At 38.9% G+C, this 19,177-nt stretch overlaps 1 protein-coding gene across 1 annotated transcript in view; it reads right to left on the bottom strand.

Annotated features, from left to right (window-relative positions):
* Positions 1-2,746: 2,746 nt before the first annotated feature.
* The window catches only part of WIF1 (Wnt inhibitory factor 1), an 88,993-nt gene continuing 72,562 nt past the window's right edge, over positions 2,747-19,177 (bottom strand). The window contains exons 8-10 of the mRNA XM_075205333.1: positions 17,223-17,318; positions 15,497-15,592; positions 2,747-3,525 (exon numbers count right to left, since the gene is read on the bottom strand). Coding sequence (XP_075061434.1) covers positions 3,404-3,525; positions 15,497-15,592; positions 17,223-17,318 — 314 coding nt within the window. The 3' untranslated portion in view covers positions 2,747-3,403. The remainder of the gene's footprint in view (positions 3,526-15,496; positions 15,593-17,222; positions 17,319-19,177) is intronic.

Below are 19,177 nucleotides of genomic sequence, written 5' to 3'. Positions count from 1 at the left end.
ACTCTGATTATATACAGAATGATGTTGTTATACTTGATTCTGGCTTGACTTTTAAACAATTGCAGGTTTGAAAAAGTGAAGGTGTTGCCTATAGCAACTAATCAGATTCTAGCTGTCATTTTGTAGAATGTACTACATAAAGGCTAATTAGAATCTGATTGGTTGCTGTGGGCAAATCTCCATGTTTTCAAACACGCAGTTTAGTAAATATACCCGCAGTTTTCAGCCATGATCAAATCTTCATTCTATCGTCTGACGAACATAGTACAATCAAGCATTTGATTCCCTTAGTAGATCTTCCTACCCTCATACATGCGTCTGTGTCCTCACGCTTGGACTACTGCAATGCACTCTACAAGGGTCTATGCAAAAAAGCTGCACTGCTTACAGCTGGTAGAAAATGCAATAGTCAGGCTGTTAACTAAGCAGCCCTGTTCCTGTTATATAAAGTATGTTTTCCATCCCTATCATTGGCTACCTCAAGATGGCAAATCTGTTTCTAGATTGGCTTATTGACATTCAAAGTCCTACTTAACCAGGGTCCTAGGTACTTCAAGCAGCTTCTGATTCCTTATATACCCACTCACTCACTTCGCTCCACAAATGACAGAAGGCAGAAGGACTACTAATAGTACCTAGAATCTCCTGTATTTAATTTGGGACTCAAGATTTTAGCTTTGTGGCACCTACTCTCTGGAACTCGTACAATCCATGAGGCCTCCATTTACCTATTTACCCAAGCATTTCACTAATACTCTTCTTATTTTTTTTTAATTTTTTTTAAAAATACAAGCAAATGCACAGCTCTTTCTTATGTGCTCTGTTAATTATTTTTATGTTTATGTTGTATCCTGCATTTTTTGTGTTAAGTGGGGAGGTCTGAGGGGCAAGTGGAAAGGTTGTGGGGCTTGTGGGGAGGCCTGGGGAGCATGTAAGGATGTCTCAGTATTGGTATGGCTATTTTGGAGCAAGTGGCAGGTCTGAGTGGCATGTGGAGGAATTTTGGAGCAAGTGAGGGGCATGTGGGGGCAGTTTTGGATGTCTGATGTGAGTGCGTCAAGGTCATTTTTCGATAGTTTTTCATTCTTAAAATTAAGGGTAATATATGGCCCTTGTGAGTGCTCATATGATATTTATGTTTCTAAAGGCTATTTTGCTTCCTTTCACTTTTGTTTTACATTTTTCTTATATGCTAGTGGAGGTAAGCTAATGGCTTGTTCAATAGGACTATTAAGAACCTAGCAATGTGCAAGGCTCAGAATTGTCTGATTTTTGAACCTTCTGCAAAGCTTTACATTTAAATGTGTGAATGTTACTAGGTGTGTTACAAATGTAATACAAACATATTACTAAATATGGAATATATCTTATTAAACATCAGCAAAATTGATATTGATTACTTACTTTAGACCTTCCAATGGGACAGGACTGATGTGACCAATGCTGTATAATAGGGTAGCACTATATACATAAAATATAATAATAATAATTATTCCCTTAGTGGGTGACCTAGCAAAATTGCTGTGCAATAACCCTTTACTGCGTCACTACTGAATTTGAAAATTTAATTTGGTTTATAATCATAAATGTTGCCAGCAAACTCACCTATTTGCTTGAAAATGAATCGGCATCCCACTTGAAAGTTTTATAAGTGTATACTTTGCACATTCATGAACATGTATATCCAATTGTATCCTGTTTTATTTATGTCAGAATTTGAATTTAAGTTACTGATTTATATTATAGACAAGTTAGGTGAACTGGCTTTTGCTGGCCAAAATTGCTGCAATTATTGGCAAAGATATCAGACAACTGGTTTTATATTACTGCATGTGGCCCCAAAACAACTGTGAGCCCTGATAATAATCCTACCAAATTGGAGCAATGACATTTATAGTGTGTTAACAAATGGAGATTCAATAATACTTCTAGACACAATATATTTTTTCAGGCATTATTATTATTTTTTTAACTTCAAGGGACTCAAAGGGGGAGGAGTCAATAGGCCACGAGGTCTTGCGTTGAGTCTCTAGAACTGTCCCGGGAGGCACATTGCATAGATTTTACTGAAATCTTTTCTTATTTTCCCTTGCGTCCCATAGACATAAAACCCGTCAAGGTGCGCAGTCAGACATCGAGGAGATGACTTGCTATATGATTATACCTATGATAATGCTAACAAATCTGTTTGCAAGGCACATCATTCATTGATTTAGAATTACAATGGTGCCTCTTGTCTTTCACAGTGGCCTAGTGGTTAGCACTTCTGCCTCACAGCACTGGAGTCATGAGTTCAATTCCTGACCATGGCCTTATCTGTGTGGAGTTTGTATGTTCTCCCTGTGTTTGTGTGGGTTTCCTCTGGGTGCTCCGGTTTCCTCCCACACTCCAAAAACATACTGGTAGGTTAATTGGCTGCTTTCAAAATTGACCCTAGTCTCTCCTTCTCTGTCTGTCTCCCTCTCTCAATATAATCTCTTGGGAATGTTATCAAGTGGCAAGAGACATGTTTAATGTTATTGGTGGTGACATATGATGTCCAGGGAGGTGTGGAACAGACAAAACATATGGCAGCGATCAGGCATCAAGGTAGCAAACACAACTCCCTCTGTGCAGAGGCAAATTATAAAACTAAATTAGATTTTTTTTAACTATTTTTGTAAACAGACATTATAGATATAACAGAAATAAATCTAAGCACACCAAGCATCACAACCCAACAAAGACACAAATGTACTGCACACAATCCAATTGGCACTTTTATTTTATACATAATAAAGTTTATTGTGATGGCTTTAATAATAAATTTGAAGCACATATCTTTACACATTCTGCAGTTTTCTATATACTAGTTTTGTATGCCACTTACTACAAAAATGTGATCTTTTAACTCATTCTTGAAACAAAAGCGCATCTGAACAACTATATAGCTTGACTGGCCTTTAAAGTGATGTATTAAATACCATCAAAATATGGAAAGAGATTCAAAAATTAAATTATGTCACTAATAATGTTTAAGAATAAAGGCACAGCAGTAAAGAAATAAACACCATACTGTGAGTTAACAACCTGCAAATGCTAATGAATTAGGTGTAAAACAGTCTGGACAATGACAGTGTCTCTTATCTCTCATTGTAAATTAGATTATTATTAAAATATTGAATGTAATGAACGGTGGACATATATTAAATAGGTTGTTGTAAGAACCACTGAAAAAACACTAAGCTCCGATAACAATGACATCAAATGAAATGTTATGTCAGTGGTTTATAATGATGAAGCTAGTAAAACTCAGGCCAGTAATCTCAAACTGTTATGAACAGCATTTTACCATCCAACATAATGAAGGTTAAAAAATGCTTAGAACTTTGTGTACTGTAAAAGGTTTCTGACGTGCTGGTCTTCACCAGATATAATTAGACTCAGGTGGAACATGCCTATCTTCAGTCCTTTTAGGTGAGGGCGTGTGCTGTCTGTTTTTGGCACCTGTTGGCCTTAGAGAATTCATGAGATTAGCTCCATAGCCTGAAAAATAATCCAGAGAAATAAATTAGAAGATCGTCATTCAACATTATTCACACAACTTTTTTCTGCTTCATTGAAAATTATATGTGTGTAGCGCTTTACAATTGGGGACAAACATAGTAAACTAATAAACAAACTGGGTAAAGCAGACAAAGAGGTGAGAAGGCCCCACTCGCAAGCTTGCAATATATATATATATATATATATATATTAGATATATACACATATTTGTAAATACATGTGTATATATATATATATATATATATATATATATATATATATAAATATATATATATATATATATATATATATATATATATATATATATATGTGTATATATATATATATATATATATATATATATATATACATATATCGGTCAGCCACGACATTTGAACCACCTGTCCCTCGTGCCACCAAACAGGCTCTGACCATTCGAGGCATGGACTCCACAAGGCCTCTGAAGGTGCCCTGTGATATCTGGCAACAAAGACGTTTGTTTGATGGCTCAGACTTGTTTTTCTAGCATATCTCACAGATGCTCGATTGGATTGAGATCTGGGGAATTTGGAGGCCAAGTTAACACCTTGAACTGTTTGTCATGTTCCTCAAACCATTTCTTAACAATTTTTACAGTCTGGCGGGCGCATTATCCTGTTTTAAGAGGCTACTGCCATCAGGGAATACTGTTGCCATGAAGGGGTGTACTTGTTCTGCAACAATGTTTATGCAGGTGGTACGTGTCAGAGTAACATCCACATGAATGCCGGGACCAAAGGCTCCCCACCAGAACATTGCCCAGTGCATCACACTGCCTCCATCGGATTGCCTTCTTCACATAGTGTATCCTGGTGCCATCTCTTAGGTAAACGACACACACGTACCTGACTGTCCACATGATGTAAAAGAAAATGTGATTCATCAGACCAGGCAGCCTTCTTCCAATGTTCCATGATAAAGTTCTGGCGTTCACATGCCCATTGCAAGCGCTTTTGGCGGTGGACAGATGTCGGCATGGGCATGCAAACTGCACTGCACTGTGTGTACCTTCTCTCATATACAAAGAAAAAAAGAGAAGTATGTATACAGAAGCAGTGCACACATCTGGGAATCTCTCATAATAGCATTGTTCAGATTACTGACACATTGTATAGAAATTCCACAATATAAAACAATTAAAACAATATCTTTACTAATGATTCAGAAATATTAAAAACATAATGCCAGTATGTAGTCTATTAAAACACATTTAAAGTGATTATATACGTTAAATCACTCGAATTCTTGTGCATTACATACATATACTTATTAAAGCCTGCTAATAACTTAGATAGAACTTAGAAGGTAGAGAACTCTGAGCACGTCCCAATATAGCTATTCTATTTAGATAGCATTAGAACTACCCCAGGGACATACAATTAATTACACCTTCAAGTTCTATAGTTACGATTTTACTATGGCATCTAAATCTATATACGATGAGCCACAAAGACCCTAATCACTGAAGTATAATCCTAGGTAATCAGTCATTCTAATTCAGTCACGATTAGAAACGATCTTACATAGGGCTGTTACATTTGATTATAGCACTGACCATCTTTTTGTTATCTTTCCCCCATAACAACAATTGCACTTTTGTCTCATAAGCATTAATTATTCATTGCTTGACACTAAATAATAATCTCCCACATTATCTCACTATGTGTGTATGACTTACACTCTATACAATATATCTAGAGGTGACAGTTATGAGTCCTAGATCCGAGGGATACATTTGTGGAGATAATAATTTTAACACTTCACAGTCATAAAACCCTTTTAACACTCTAATCAGCCTAGGTACAGTGTCAGATTTATTTATTCTTCCTATTATCAGGATCGATCTGAGTGACAGATATGTGATCTGAGTTAACTCCCACAAACTACATATATGTAATAATAATAAGACTGAGTCTCAGATCTTTAATATACTTATTGAAGATAAGAATTAAGTGGATAAGTATGAATAAAATTAATAACGATTAGGTGTACTATTATAAGACAGAATACAGTTCCCAGAGTGTCCTTTTTAATACACTACACTTACATTCACACATTTTTAACTATGATTTTGCTGGCATTATGTTTTTAAGATTTTTGAATCACTAATAAAGATATTGTTTCATATTGTGGAATTTCTATAGAATGTGTCATTAATTTGAACAATGCTATTATGAGAGATTCCCAGATGGGTGCACGGCTCCTGTATACATACTTCTCTTTTTTTTCCCTTGTATATGTCACTTTATGTATGTCGGTAGCACCTCCAGAAGATACACGCTAAGTACTATCTCTAATACATTATTTTGAAAAAGAGTATCTGGTACAACTCCTACATCTTAATTTATTGAATCTGGTACGATAGCAATTTTTTTCCTTTACCTTTCTATCATAGCCAGCATTAACTTTTTCAGCAATTTGGGTTATAGTAGCTTTTCTGTGGATTGAACCAGACAGGCTAGCCTTCGCTCGCCATACACATCAGTGAGCCTTGGGCGCCCATGACCCTGTCGCCGGTTCACCAGTTGTACTTCATACCGTGAACAAGACTTGCTTGTTTGGAGATGCTCTGACCCAGTCGTCTAGCCATCACAATTTGACCGTTATCAAAGTTGCCCATTTCTCCAGCTTCCAACACATCAACTTCAAGAACTGACCGTTCACTTGCTGTCCAATATATCCCACCCCTTGACAGGTGCTATTGTAACAAGATAATTATATATATATATATATATATATATATATATATATATATATACATACATACATATATATACCCTGATGAAAGGAACTGGTTTTGTTGGAGTCCAGAGCATCACTTGAAAGACCTCCAAATAAATGTAAGTGTACATGTTCTGCTCAGGAAAGAGCTGGTTTATGAGTCCCTTGCTTGAATGAAGGAGAGATTTGCCCCCCCCCCCCCTTGTTAGTTTGGGACTTCTAGCTTCCCAGCCAGGTTACAGTCTGATTAAGAGACTGCAGTTGTGAGGTATAAATAAAAGCGTGTGAGAGCCTGTGGTCTGAATCTCACAAACTGGGAAGATAAGCAGGGAAGCTTATGCTGAGAGTGTCACCTATTCTTGTAAGTGGGGCAGCTTGTGGTGTACAACTATTGTGTGTTTCTCTCTATTTGTGGGTGACCTATCATCTAGAGAGTTTATGCAAGGTAGATCCGGACAGGGTAGAATTCATTTTGCTGCTTTGTTTATTATAGCTTGCTCATTTGATTCAAAATGCTTGAGGATCGCCATTCCAAAGGGGGGTTGTCTGAAGGATAGGAGCCTAGTACCTTCCCCACCTTGACCTTAATTTGATCAATTGCATAGGGATCATTTTATACGATAAGGAAGCAGGAGTGCATGGCACCTACCATTTAGTGTATAGGTACTATACAAAATGCATCCAACTCAGCCCTAAATGTGAATGGGTCTTTGGATTACTTACTACAGGCCATCTGGCACTTCTGGCAAATGCCGGAAGGGCCAATGATTAGATGGGCCGGCTCGACTCTTCTTGGCCTCATGGCGGCTGGTTCCTCTCTAGGAACCATCCGCCTCTGTTGCGCGCTCCTCCGCGCCTTCCCCCTTTATGCAGCATCCAATTTTTTTTCCTTGAATGGGGGAGGGGGCGCGAGGGTGCTGCGATTCTCACACAGGGGGGTTGCCGGGGTGTCGCTATTCTCGCATGGGGGGAAGGGGGGTGCCGCGAGTTGCGCGAGAGGGGGGTCACGAGTATGAGAGAGCCAGAGGGTAGGGGGTGCAGGAAGAGGGGTGGGAGAGCCAGGGGGAAGGGGTGCAGGAGGAGGGGTGAGAGAGCCAGGGGGGAAGGGGGTGCAATAAGACGTGTGACTGCCAGGGATTTAGAGGGTGCAGGAAAACATGAGAGAGTGCCAGGAGAGAAGGTGGTGCAGGAAGACGTGTGAGAGAGCCAGGGGAGAAGATGGTGCATGGGCATAGGTAAAAGAAAGTGTAAAGAGAGAGATATAGAAGATGGTGCAGGGGCATAGGTAAAAGAAAGTGTAAAGGGAGAGACATCTTAAGAATGGGAATGTTAGGGATGCAGCCATCATAAAACACAAGTAGTAATGAAGAATGGGAATGCATAGAGGGGACAAGTTTTAAAAAAAATTAAAAATCAAGCCTGCATACTCCATTCACTTATATTTTCCATACCCCCACTTCTAAATTTCTACTTCGACCACTGCCCTTTGTTCCTGCTCCCGACTGCCTGTGTGAGCTGACAGCTGCAGATCCCTCATCGCCCAGCGCGCCCAGTAGGAGAACAGAACACAGAATGCCATAATTGGGTAAGTTCATATATTTTCTCATGTGCAGTGTGTTTTTAACCATCCTTTCTTGAACTGGGGGCACTACTGTTTATCCAATGACATTTAAAACACTATGTATTGCTCATTATTGCGCTGTAATGTTTCTTGCATATTTATCTGTGCACAGATTTTTAATTAAGAGGAAAAAACACTGCTTGTCATAAATTTTATCTGTGATTGGGTCAATATATCTATTTTTGTTTGCATTGTAAATGGTGCATTAAGCTGCTCCTGGGACTCACACTTTCAGTATCTGATATGCTGTACCAATTTTTATCTGGGCACTACTAATGATTTGCGGGCACTACTGTGGCATAATGTTATTTGGGGGCTCTATTGTGGCATAATATGATTTGGAGGCACTATTGTGGCATAATATGATTTGGAGGCACTATTGTGGCATAATATGATTTGGGGGCACTATTGTGGCATAATATGATTTGGGGGCACTACTGTATGGTATATGATTTGGAGGCATTACTATGCCATAATATGATTTGTGGGCACTTCTGCATGGCCAAATATGAATTGAGGGTAATACTATGTGGCATAATATGACCTTGGGGCACTACGATGTGGCATAATATGAACTGGGCGCATTACGGTGTGGCATAATATGAACTTCTGCCACAGGCAAGTCTCTCATTGTTGAATATGATGGAAGCCCAAAGAAGTTGCTGTACTGGGGCCCAAAATTCCTCTTGTTGGCCCTGCCTGTGAGTCAAGGGGGTAGATGTCTCCAGCTAAATAATCTAATCAACCTGATGGATCACATCCAATCATCTCTCACCCACCTCCTCTATCCCCCTTCATTTATATACTGTTATTTAAAATGACTAAAAAAGATGCATATCCAGTTACTGTAGTAAAAAAAAAAAAATTCTCTGACATTTTGCTGTAGATGGAAATACTTTTAATGCGGCCGTGTGGGTTCAAATGATCATTCAATAGTTATGGTTTTTCTGATATATTTGTTAGAGTTTTATTTCATGTGGATGATTCATAAAAATTCTGCCATTACTATTTAAATGAGGGAAAAGGGAACCTGTTACCTATATGTGTGTGTGACTACTCTGTTGTTGCTATTTTGTGGGAGATTTGAAAAAGCAAATCATTGGTTTCATACAGTGGCGCCTGTATAATTGGTGGTATTGCTGTAGTATGGGGTGGCGTGGTGGTGGCAATGTTGTAGTGTGTTTGGGGCTTAGTATTGCTAATAAGTAGGAGAGGGTATTGCTGTAATTTTGGGGGTGATGCTGTAATGTGGGGGTGATACTGGTTGCTGTAATATGGGAAGTGATGCTGGTTGCTGTAATGTGGAGGTGTTGCTGTAATGTGGGGGGTGGTGCCGGATGCTGTAATGTGGGGGGGGGTGATGCCGGTTGCTGTAATGTGGGGGGTGATGCCGGTTGCTGTAATGTGGAGGTGTTGCTGTAATGTGGGGGGTGGTGCCGGTTGCTGTAATGTGGGGGGGGTGATGCCGGTTGCTGTAATGTGGGTGGTGATGCTGGTTGCTGGAATGTGGGGGGTGATGCTGGTTGCTGGAATATGGGTGGTGATGCTGGTTGCTGGAATGGGGGTGATGCTGGTTGCTGGAATGGGGGTGATGCTGGTTGCTGTAATGTGGAGGGGGGGGTGGTGCCGGTTGCTGTAATGTGGGGGGTGATGCTGGTTGCTGGAATGTGTGTGGGGGGGGTAATGCTGATTGCTGTAATGTGGGTGGGTATTTATGCAGTATGAGTGTGTGGGGGGGGGTTATTTATTGCTGTAATTTGAGTACTAATAATGTATTTTCATGGTATTTATTGATGTAATTGGGGTGCTAACAATGTAATGTTGAGGGTCATTAGGAGAAATAAATACCCCCCCCCACACACACACACACACACACTCATACTACATCATATTGTACTGCACCAGCAGCGTGCACTGCGCCAGCATCAGTGTGCAACAATATAGTGCATGGAGCCCACAACATGTGGGCCTGTGTGCTTTAAATGCCAGGGCTGATTTTTAGTCCCAGTCCGGCCCTGATTACTTATACAATGTGGTTGCCAGAATGTAATAATTTCTAGAGCTGACTGTTTTCCTATATAAATTTCTTACAAATATTAAAAACAAAGTCTAATGAAAAGTGTTTCTGTTCCCTGTTACTATCAGAAGTAACTTATGCTCTAAAATACCTAATGTATAATTAATTGGAAAGTGTTGACATTCGCCTGGTTTGTTGGATGATGAAAGTAAATTAATAAACTATTTTTCCTATTTCAGCAAACCTTCATTTGAAGATTCTCAGGTTTATACAAGGAGTTGACCTTGCCAGCACTTTAATTCAAACTTTTTATTGCAATGTTCCTTTTCTGGCTATTTTAAAGTAGAACCCTTGTTATACTATTGCTGTGTGTATATTATGACTCTTATGCCATGTCACTGTTTGTTCAGCATACTTACAGATTTGGTAAACAGTTCTGCACAGTGTATGAATACATATGCACAGACCCGTTTGAAGTTCTGTTGCACTCCATAATAGTACCTATCATTATCTGCCAGCATCATCAGATTAAAAGCTTGTGTTGGACAGGAGCCAAAACTTCCCTGCCAGTTTAAACTCCTGTGGTGGTCTGGCTCCTGTTATCCTAAACTCATGGAGGTAAAAAGACCCTAACTCTGTTATTTTGAGGGACACTGGGAAATTGGCAGTTTACAGACTATGTGATAGATGAAGGCTCTTACAAAATGATAGCTATGGTAAATTAGCACTTGGTTAATTACCTTTTTATTGAAGCAGCTACATAGACCTACTGTTGTCATCACCATCATCATTGCTTATCTTTACACCAGGCTTCCAGTACGGACAAAAGATACGACTTTTAAGAAGCATATATGGGGATGTGTCTACGTCTAGTTAGGATGCATCTCAGGGGCCATGCTACACTTACATGAACATGTCTTTAGTGTACTCAACTTGTCAGTGCCGGTTCCCCCACTCCAGACAAACTTCCACAAGTTTAATATATGCAAAAATATAGACACAGACGCATTTGGTACACATGCTGGAGAGTTCTTTTAACTCTAGCATTACTGCTTCAAATTGTAATAATAGCTATAAAGATAAAATTGCATTTCCTTGTCGTAACATGTAACATCAGATAATGACATAAGCACTGCATCCTTTCTATTCTTCAATGCTAAGACGATCACCACAAAAAGACTCACAGCTTATTAGTGTTAATACACGTTAAGATCCAGCTGTTCAGCCTGACCACTGAATTTGACCACAAACAAGTTGTCATTTGGTGATCCCAGAGGCTTCACTTCTGCAGTTAGCCAATGTCCACACATACATGGGGCCTGATTTAGAGTCAGGAGGAAATCCAGCTAAGGGGTGCAAATTTACACCTGGAAAAACCATGCAAGCAAAAATACTGAGCAGCTTTATTTTAACACCGTGACTTACAGTTAAGCTAGAGTCCACCCCTCTTTCAGCACTGAATCTGTCCGTACATTTTAATTTTACACCAGCCCCGCCAGCACGACATGATTTTAATAAGGTGCAAAAGTGCACCATCTACCTCGAACTCTAAATGGCAGAGGCATGGTGGCACAGTGGTTAGCATTGCTGACTCGCTACACTGGGGTCATGGGTTCAAATATTTCAACCATTTTTTATTATCTCTCCATGTTTGTATGCGTTTCATCTGGGTGCTTCAGCTTTCTTCCACAGTTTTCAAACACACTGGTAGGTTAACTGACTTCTAACAAAATGTACCCTAGTGTTTGTATGTGTTTATGTAGAGAATTTAGATTGTATGCTCAACTGGGGAAGGGACTGATGTGAATGCTTAAACATTCTGTGGAATATGTAGATGGTGTACAAATAAAGGATAATAAATAATTGAGCCCTATGATGTTCACAGTATAATATCAGCCAGGTTCCTGCAGTGATTTAGGGTCAATTTAATCTAGATTAAAGTATTAGTATATGTCTATTTGTTTAATGACTAATGTGCATTACTTGCACACAGGTGTATATGGTGTGGATGTATTCATACTTGTATAGATGTCACTCTGCCTTTATATACTGGTTTGTTGTTATCATTACTTGTTTGGCAGCCCTTGATAAAGGACTACAGGAGCACCGAAACGGCCGTTGGGCACAGTTTTCCTGACATACACTACTATGAGCTATGCTCTATGTTTTTTATCTCAAAATGAGTATGCTATTCAATTGCTGCTATTTTCTTACATTTGACTATTACAATGGAGCATCTTTGATCTGGATATTATATGGATTAAAAAAATCTCTTTTTCTACATGGAGTGCTATTTATATATATACAGTATATCTGTTTTCAATCATTTTTAAGTTAAAAAAAATGCACGAAAACTAAGAAAAATTAGAAAGAGAGGTGTCTTCTGGTACTGATATCTATTTAATATCAAGTTCTGTAGGAAGAAGCTAGAAACCATCATATAGTAAACAAACTGTGAGAGGTGAGGAAAAGGGAACCAGCGCACAATTGGAAAGGGGATGTGAATGGTTAAATACAGCATATGGACAAAACCCAAAACACCTCAAATTCTACCAGTGATTAAGAAACTGGGTGGTTATACGAACCCCAGAATTTCCAACCCTACAAAAATTTGGAATTGGCATGTTTAAAAATACTTTTTTTCCCCCTATAATGTATTGCAGTTTACTGCATTTGTTACTACAGTTGAAAGCCATGCTTGAGCAAATGCATTTTTAGTAGCCTGAAATTTGTATACTGATCTTCCACCAAACTATTGTATTTAGTAACAGATGCCCTAGAAAAAATGATTTATTTTTAAATCTAATTATGGAGCCTCAGTGTTGTCTGCATATTAAAATTGTTATAGCTTCAAGATGTTTAGGCAGAAACAGAGGAATCCCTAATGAATCATAATCAGAAGTAACACTAATTAAATATAAACTTTTCCTTCTGGATTACTGAACATCAGGGCTGTTGACAGACAGTTTATGCCTGATGTGGTGACTTCTGGGGACCCTCTCCCCCAGTCCGGGAGGTGCACAACCTGGGGGTGTGACCACATGGACCAATAGGAAGTCACAAGCTTTTGTTTAATGATGCTCTGCGCAGTTCAGATGGGGTTGGAGCCACTGCCTACTGTGCAAGCAATCCTCCTCCTGATTGGGGGGCCTGCAGCAATAATGGAATATATATTACTAACTATAGCAGCAGGGTGTCAGATATGTGTGTGCATGTACATATACAGTATATATGGACAAAAGTATTTGGCCACACATGTTAATTATTGAATTGAGGTGTTTCAAACAGACCCATTGCCAGAGGTGTATAAAATCAAGCACCTAGCCATGCAGTCTCCATTTGCAAACATTTGTGATACAAAATGGGTTGTTCTGAAGAGCTCAGCGACTTCAAGTGTGGTACTATGATAGAATGCCACCTTTGCAATAAGACAGCTTGTGACATTTCAGCCCTGGTGGATATTCCACAGTCAACTGTAAGTGATGTTATTAGAGAGTGGAAGCATTTAGGAAGTACAGCAACTCAACCATGAAGCAGAAGACCACTGTTGAATGAATTTCCAGAATAAATCAATATTGTCCATTTAAGCGTAGATTTTGCAATAAAAAGAGATTTACTTAATATTAGATCTTAAGTTACAGAGTTACAAAAAAAAACAGCTCAGTTCCCATACAACCTGCAGGCCCATGATTTTGTGGCAGAGAGAGCTCAGAATTGGCTGCAAGCCAATTTAAAAACTTTTACAATGGTGGGTGTGTTTACAAAATGATGTCATCACAGAGGTCACATGGATGGTTTACAATGAATCAGCATTCACTTCACGGATCTATTTTCTTGAGACAGATATTTGCACAAGATATAGCTCCTAGCCATTTCACCCTATTTTATCAGCAATTGCTCAAATAAACAATATGCATAATAACAATAATATATATAAGATTGCAAATCAGGTTGCCCACAATAAACTCTATTATTATTATAGATACAACTTTAACAGCACGTAAAATCACAGTGCGGGGTCAACGACTGCTAAGGTTCATGGTGCGTAAAAGTCGCCAACGCTCTGCTGATTCCATAGCTGAAGATTTCCGAACTTCAACTGCCATTAATGTAAACACAAAAACTGTGTGGCGGGAACTTAATGAAATGAGTTTCCATGGCTGAGTAGATGCATGTAAGCCAATGCCAAGCATCGGATGGAGTGGTGTAAAGCACACAGACACTGGACTGTGGAGCAGTGGAAACGTGTTCGGTGGAGTGACGAATCGCTCTTCTCTGTTTAGCAGTCAGATGGGCGAGTCTGGGTTTGGCGGATGCCGGGAGAACGTTAAATGCCTGACTGCATTATGCCAACTGTGAAGTTTGATAGAGGAGGGATAATGGTATGGGGCTGTTATTCAGGGTTTGGTCTAGGCTCCTTATCTCCAGTGAAGGGCAATCTCAATGCTTCAGCATACCAAGTCATTTTGGACAATGTTATGCTTCCAACTTTGTGGCAACAGTTTGGGGAAGACTCTTTTCTATTCCAACATGACTGTGCCCCAGTGCACAAAGCAAGGACTACAAAGACATGGTTTGATCAGTTTGGATGGAGTGGTGTTAAGCACACTGACACTGGACTATGGAGCAGTGGAAACGTGTTCGGTGGAGTGACGAATCGCTCTTCTCTGTCTGGCAGTCAGATGAGCGAGTCTGGGTTTGGCGGATGCCGGGAGAACGTTAAATGCCTCACTGCATTATGCCAACGGTGAAGTCTGGTGGAGGAGGGATAATGGTATGGGACTGTTATTCAGGGTTTGGTCTATACTCCCTATCTCCAGTGAAGGGCAATCTCAATGCTTCAGCATACCAAGTCATTTTGGACAATGTTATGCTTCCAACTTTGTGGCAACAGTTTGGGGAAGACTCTTTTCTATTTCAACATGACTGTGCCCCAGTGCACAAAGCAAGGACTACAAAGACATGGTTTGATCAGTTCGGTGTGTAAGAACTTGACTGGCCCGCACAGAGCCCTGACCTCAACCCCACTGAACAGTTTTGGGATGAAACGGAGATTGCGAGCCAGACCTTCTCGTCCAACTTCAGTGCCTGACCTCATAAATGCTCTACAGAATGAATGGGCACAAATTCCCACAGAAACACTTCAACATCTTGTGGAAAGCCTTTTAAAAAGAGTGGAAGCTGTTATTGCAGCAAAAGGACCAGCTCCATATTAAAGTATATGTATTTGAATACAATGTCGTTACAGTCCCTGTTTGTCCATAGAGTGTATACCTTGCATTACAGTCCCTGTTTGTCCATAGAGTGTATACCTTGCATTACCAACTAACTATTGAACAATTGTGGTTACCGTAATCGGCCTATCACTATGTGCACTATAGCAAAATTCGGGTGCGCTGGCCATCGTGAATGTTCAAAATATCAGAGCGGGGGCCTTGAGAGTAGATGGACTGCCATCACCAGGTCCCCTCACCTATGAGCCCCCATAGCTGTCACAATGGAAAGTATAATTTCATTGGGAAAGGTGAAGTTACTAGCTCATGAAAAACAGTGAAATCTGTGTTCTCACTTACGTTTATTACAATATCTACCATTCCACCCTTCCTTGCACTGGCATTTGTTGGGTTCGATGCAGGTTCCATGTGATCCACATGTGGGTTCACAAACAGCTGCAGAGAAACAGGGTAACCTTAAGAATGTAACAGAACTAACATATATATATATATATATATATATATATATATATATATATATATATATATATATATATGTATATAATGTATTGATTGCAGCTGAATGAGAGCTATTAAATAATCTACAATATAAATATATTAATACATACATTGTAAATGAATACATCAGATCTGTCTTATACAAAGGTTATTGCTATTTCAATCTTGGAGCAGATCTGTATTTATCTACTTTAGGCCATCACAAACAAATCCTATGTGAAACAATGTACAAGTGGAGTACTACAGAACTTGATAATACTTTTCCTTTGAAACTTTTTCCAAAATATATCTTGGAACCCATTACACTTGTTGGAGGTGTAACCTGTCCACTGGGATGCCACTACACATCTGGTGGGACTGCCCAAGACTCCAGTCATTTTGGGAAGGAGTGATCTCAATATCTAAAGAAATCATGCAGAGTGATGTTCCAGATATTCCCAACTTCTGGCTGCTTAACCTGACCTCCTTTCCACTGGAGATCCTCCTTTCCTCCAACTAAAGAGTGGTTTGCAAGTATGGAGTTTTACAGAAACATGGATGATTTAATACTGTCGTCATCAGACAGGCTTACAGACTACTAGACTATTTGGATCAGTTGGTTAGCCTTTCAAGAAACAGAGACATATGCCATCTTGTCCAAATAAGTTATCATTAACTATGATATGAACTATAGTATTTTTTAATATAGGGCTCTCCCCCCGAAAGATGTTTAACCTATATAGCCAACCTTCACAAAGAACCCCTGAGAATCTCCTTGACCTTCTTTTTCCTACTCCTCATCCTCTTTCCTAAGTTGTTGTTCTATTCTGTTTCTATATTATAGACCTGTTTCACCATTATGGAGTACAGAACACTTATCATACATTGTAATATTTTTATTCAGTTATTAGGAACGTTTAAAGACTTCTGTTGATAAATGGTAGTGTTGATCCCTGAACTCTGTGATGTTCACTACCACCTATGTTTTATTATATGACATGGTGTCTTGTCATTTGTATTTTTTTTTTGTTATTTCAATAAAAAACATATTGCAAATAAATGAAAATATATTTTAAATCCAATAACATGCTAAGTCAAGTAGCTTTACTCCTACTATTCTCTTATACATGTGCATATTTATTTGTGAAAGGCTACAGAGTGTCTGTACACTAAGCTCATGCCACAGTAACTTTTTAATTCTTTTTTTTAACTGGTGCAACATCTGATAAACTTAAAAAAAAAGATGAAAAATTAAACTTTTTTGAAAAATAAAGTCCAAATAAAATAGTATTCAGCACTAAAGTAGTCGACACTGTACACTGTCGCAATGGGATTATTACAGCCAAAAGTACTTCCCTACTTAAAATTAAATTAAAACAGCCATGAGAATATGATTTTAAAACAAAATATAACTGAACATTGCAATTTTCTCATTATCATTAAAACATGCTGAAACGCATAGCTCAAAGTCATGCGATTCCTTTCATTAGTCTAACTTGCACTATACTGTTCAAAAGCAATATTTTATTAGCTGCTATGTGTTATAACACATTATAGCATAAGCATCATACTTACAATATATACTTACGTTTTGAGCACAGATCTCCTTGGTAGCCCTTGGAACACTTGCATTTGTTCTTACCACTACATTTGCCTCCATTTCGGCATGGCTGGTGACATTTACCTAAGGAATCCCACAAAAGCACATACATTCTTAAATTACAAATCTCATTAACTCATCAATCAATCTTATCCATAAAGGAAATGGGGAAATCCACCAAAACACTGGTGTTTATTTCAACATATCTATTTTAATTTCTTTGAACTGGGACATTTTGCTAAGTACAAAACACATTTCAATTTACTAGATATACTTTGTTGTAGCAAAATATATGGAAGCCTACATTACCCATGAGCATATGCCATACACAATGACAAGAGAGGCCATAAGCCGAACGCACTTAAACTCCGGTGATGGGGCAAATGTCTGGTGCTTACCCATTCAGGGATAAGTTCACTGCAGATCCCAGCCAATTGGAATCCCATGGGAGCATTCTCTATATATAGCTCCTACCAAAGGATGCTGGGTCTCATTCTCTGCTGGAAATACCTCCCTCCCTCCCATCAATTGTGCCTGAAATGAGCACAATTTCATTTCTAACCATTTTCTTTTTCCCTCCATACAGAGCAGGCACAGTTATGCAGGAAGGCATTTGTGAGTGGACGACTAATTTATACAGTGCTTCTGATGATTGGCCGCAGGCCACTGTTCTCTTCGAAGTACTTTGGTTTTTGGTCCCTTTGTGAGGGGGGTCCCTTGAACTGCTTTGTGAGGGCACGTCATTGTGAGTCTGGTGTCATCATGTGGTTAGTACCGCCCAATCGCAAAGAACTATGGTGCTAGGACCAGTGGTTAGAGCCAGATGGCCATACACTGTTTGGTTACTGCTATTAGTTGTGCCTTCTCCACCACCATATGTTGTTTTAATAAACTGTGATCTATTAATTTGCCAACAAATTCTGGTGTCACTGTCGTTATTTTTAGTATAAATTTAGTTAAGACCTAAAGTGTGATTGGGGTTTGTAGCAGTGAAATTAAAGCGTCTTCAATCTGCAGTTTCTGTATGTATCAATGTCTTCATATTTTGAACACTCATGGGTCTATTTGTGATTGGGAGATAACCCATTCTACCTGTTTTCATTGGAGATTGGGCTTCTATTAATCTTTTAGTAGTTTATTGCCGCTGGTAGTCCCTGTTGGCAAACTGTTTCATCTGGCTTCTCCTTGTGAAAGCTATCCCAAGAATAGCTTGGGGAAAAGCATGGGAATACCTATTTACCAAAGATGGCAGAGCTGCAAGTACCGCTGCAGTCCTTTTATCACTAATAGACAATAATCATTTTAAAATGCTGTGTTTATTAGGGAATTATTAATTATTATTTTTCTTTACATTTTTTTACATTTAATAAAAAAAAGTTTTATTTGTGATGAAAGTGAAACTGGAAAGGAAACCCATGACCGTTGCCAGCCAGTATTGCCCGGCAAAGTTTTAAGTGCAGTGATATTACAGAGTATGTCTGTTATAAACACAAGCAGGCAATATTTTCCCTGCAGATAAGGAAAATTGGATTTGAATCACTCCAAAGCAACATGGTTTGTCCACGTGCAAATCAGCACACTGTAGCTGGACTTTCTCCTAACTCTAAATAAGCTCTTTTGTGTTTTATTTGCTGTTGTTTTTTTTTTTTGTTAATTAAGGATTCCATGAATAAATCATCACTTTAATTGTCAATGTAATTCAAGAAAGGGTTCACAATCTAGTATCTATACATACATTGACCATATATAAATATGTTCTTCCTGCTTAGACTAAATATGAAATGGATTATTTACATCTTGGCTGATAGGAAAATGTGAACACATCTCTCTCCGCTTCAAACATCACCCTGTTACAGTGGCATGTGTGAAAGGCTTTGATGCCAAACCTCTGAAAATTCTTTGATCTTGACATAAATAAAAGCAGCTTTTAGGTTGCTGTGGGG

The sequence above is a fragment of the Mixophyes fleayi genome, chromosome 4, assembly GCF_038048845.1.
Source record: "Mixophyes fleayi isolate aMixFle1 chromosome 4, aMixFle1.hap1, whole genome shotgun sequence".
NCBI lineage: Eukaryota > Metazoa > Chordata > Amphibia > Anura > Limnodynastidae > Mixophyes > Mixophyes fleayi.
The sequence above is the reverse complement of the archived record's forward strand: the minus strand, read 5'-3'. Positions and strand labels throughout refer to the sequence as shown.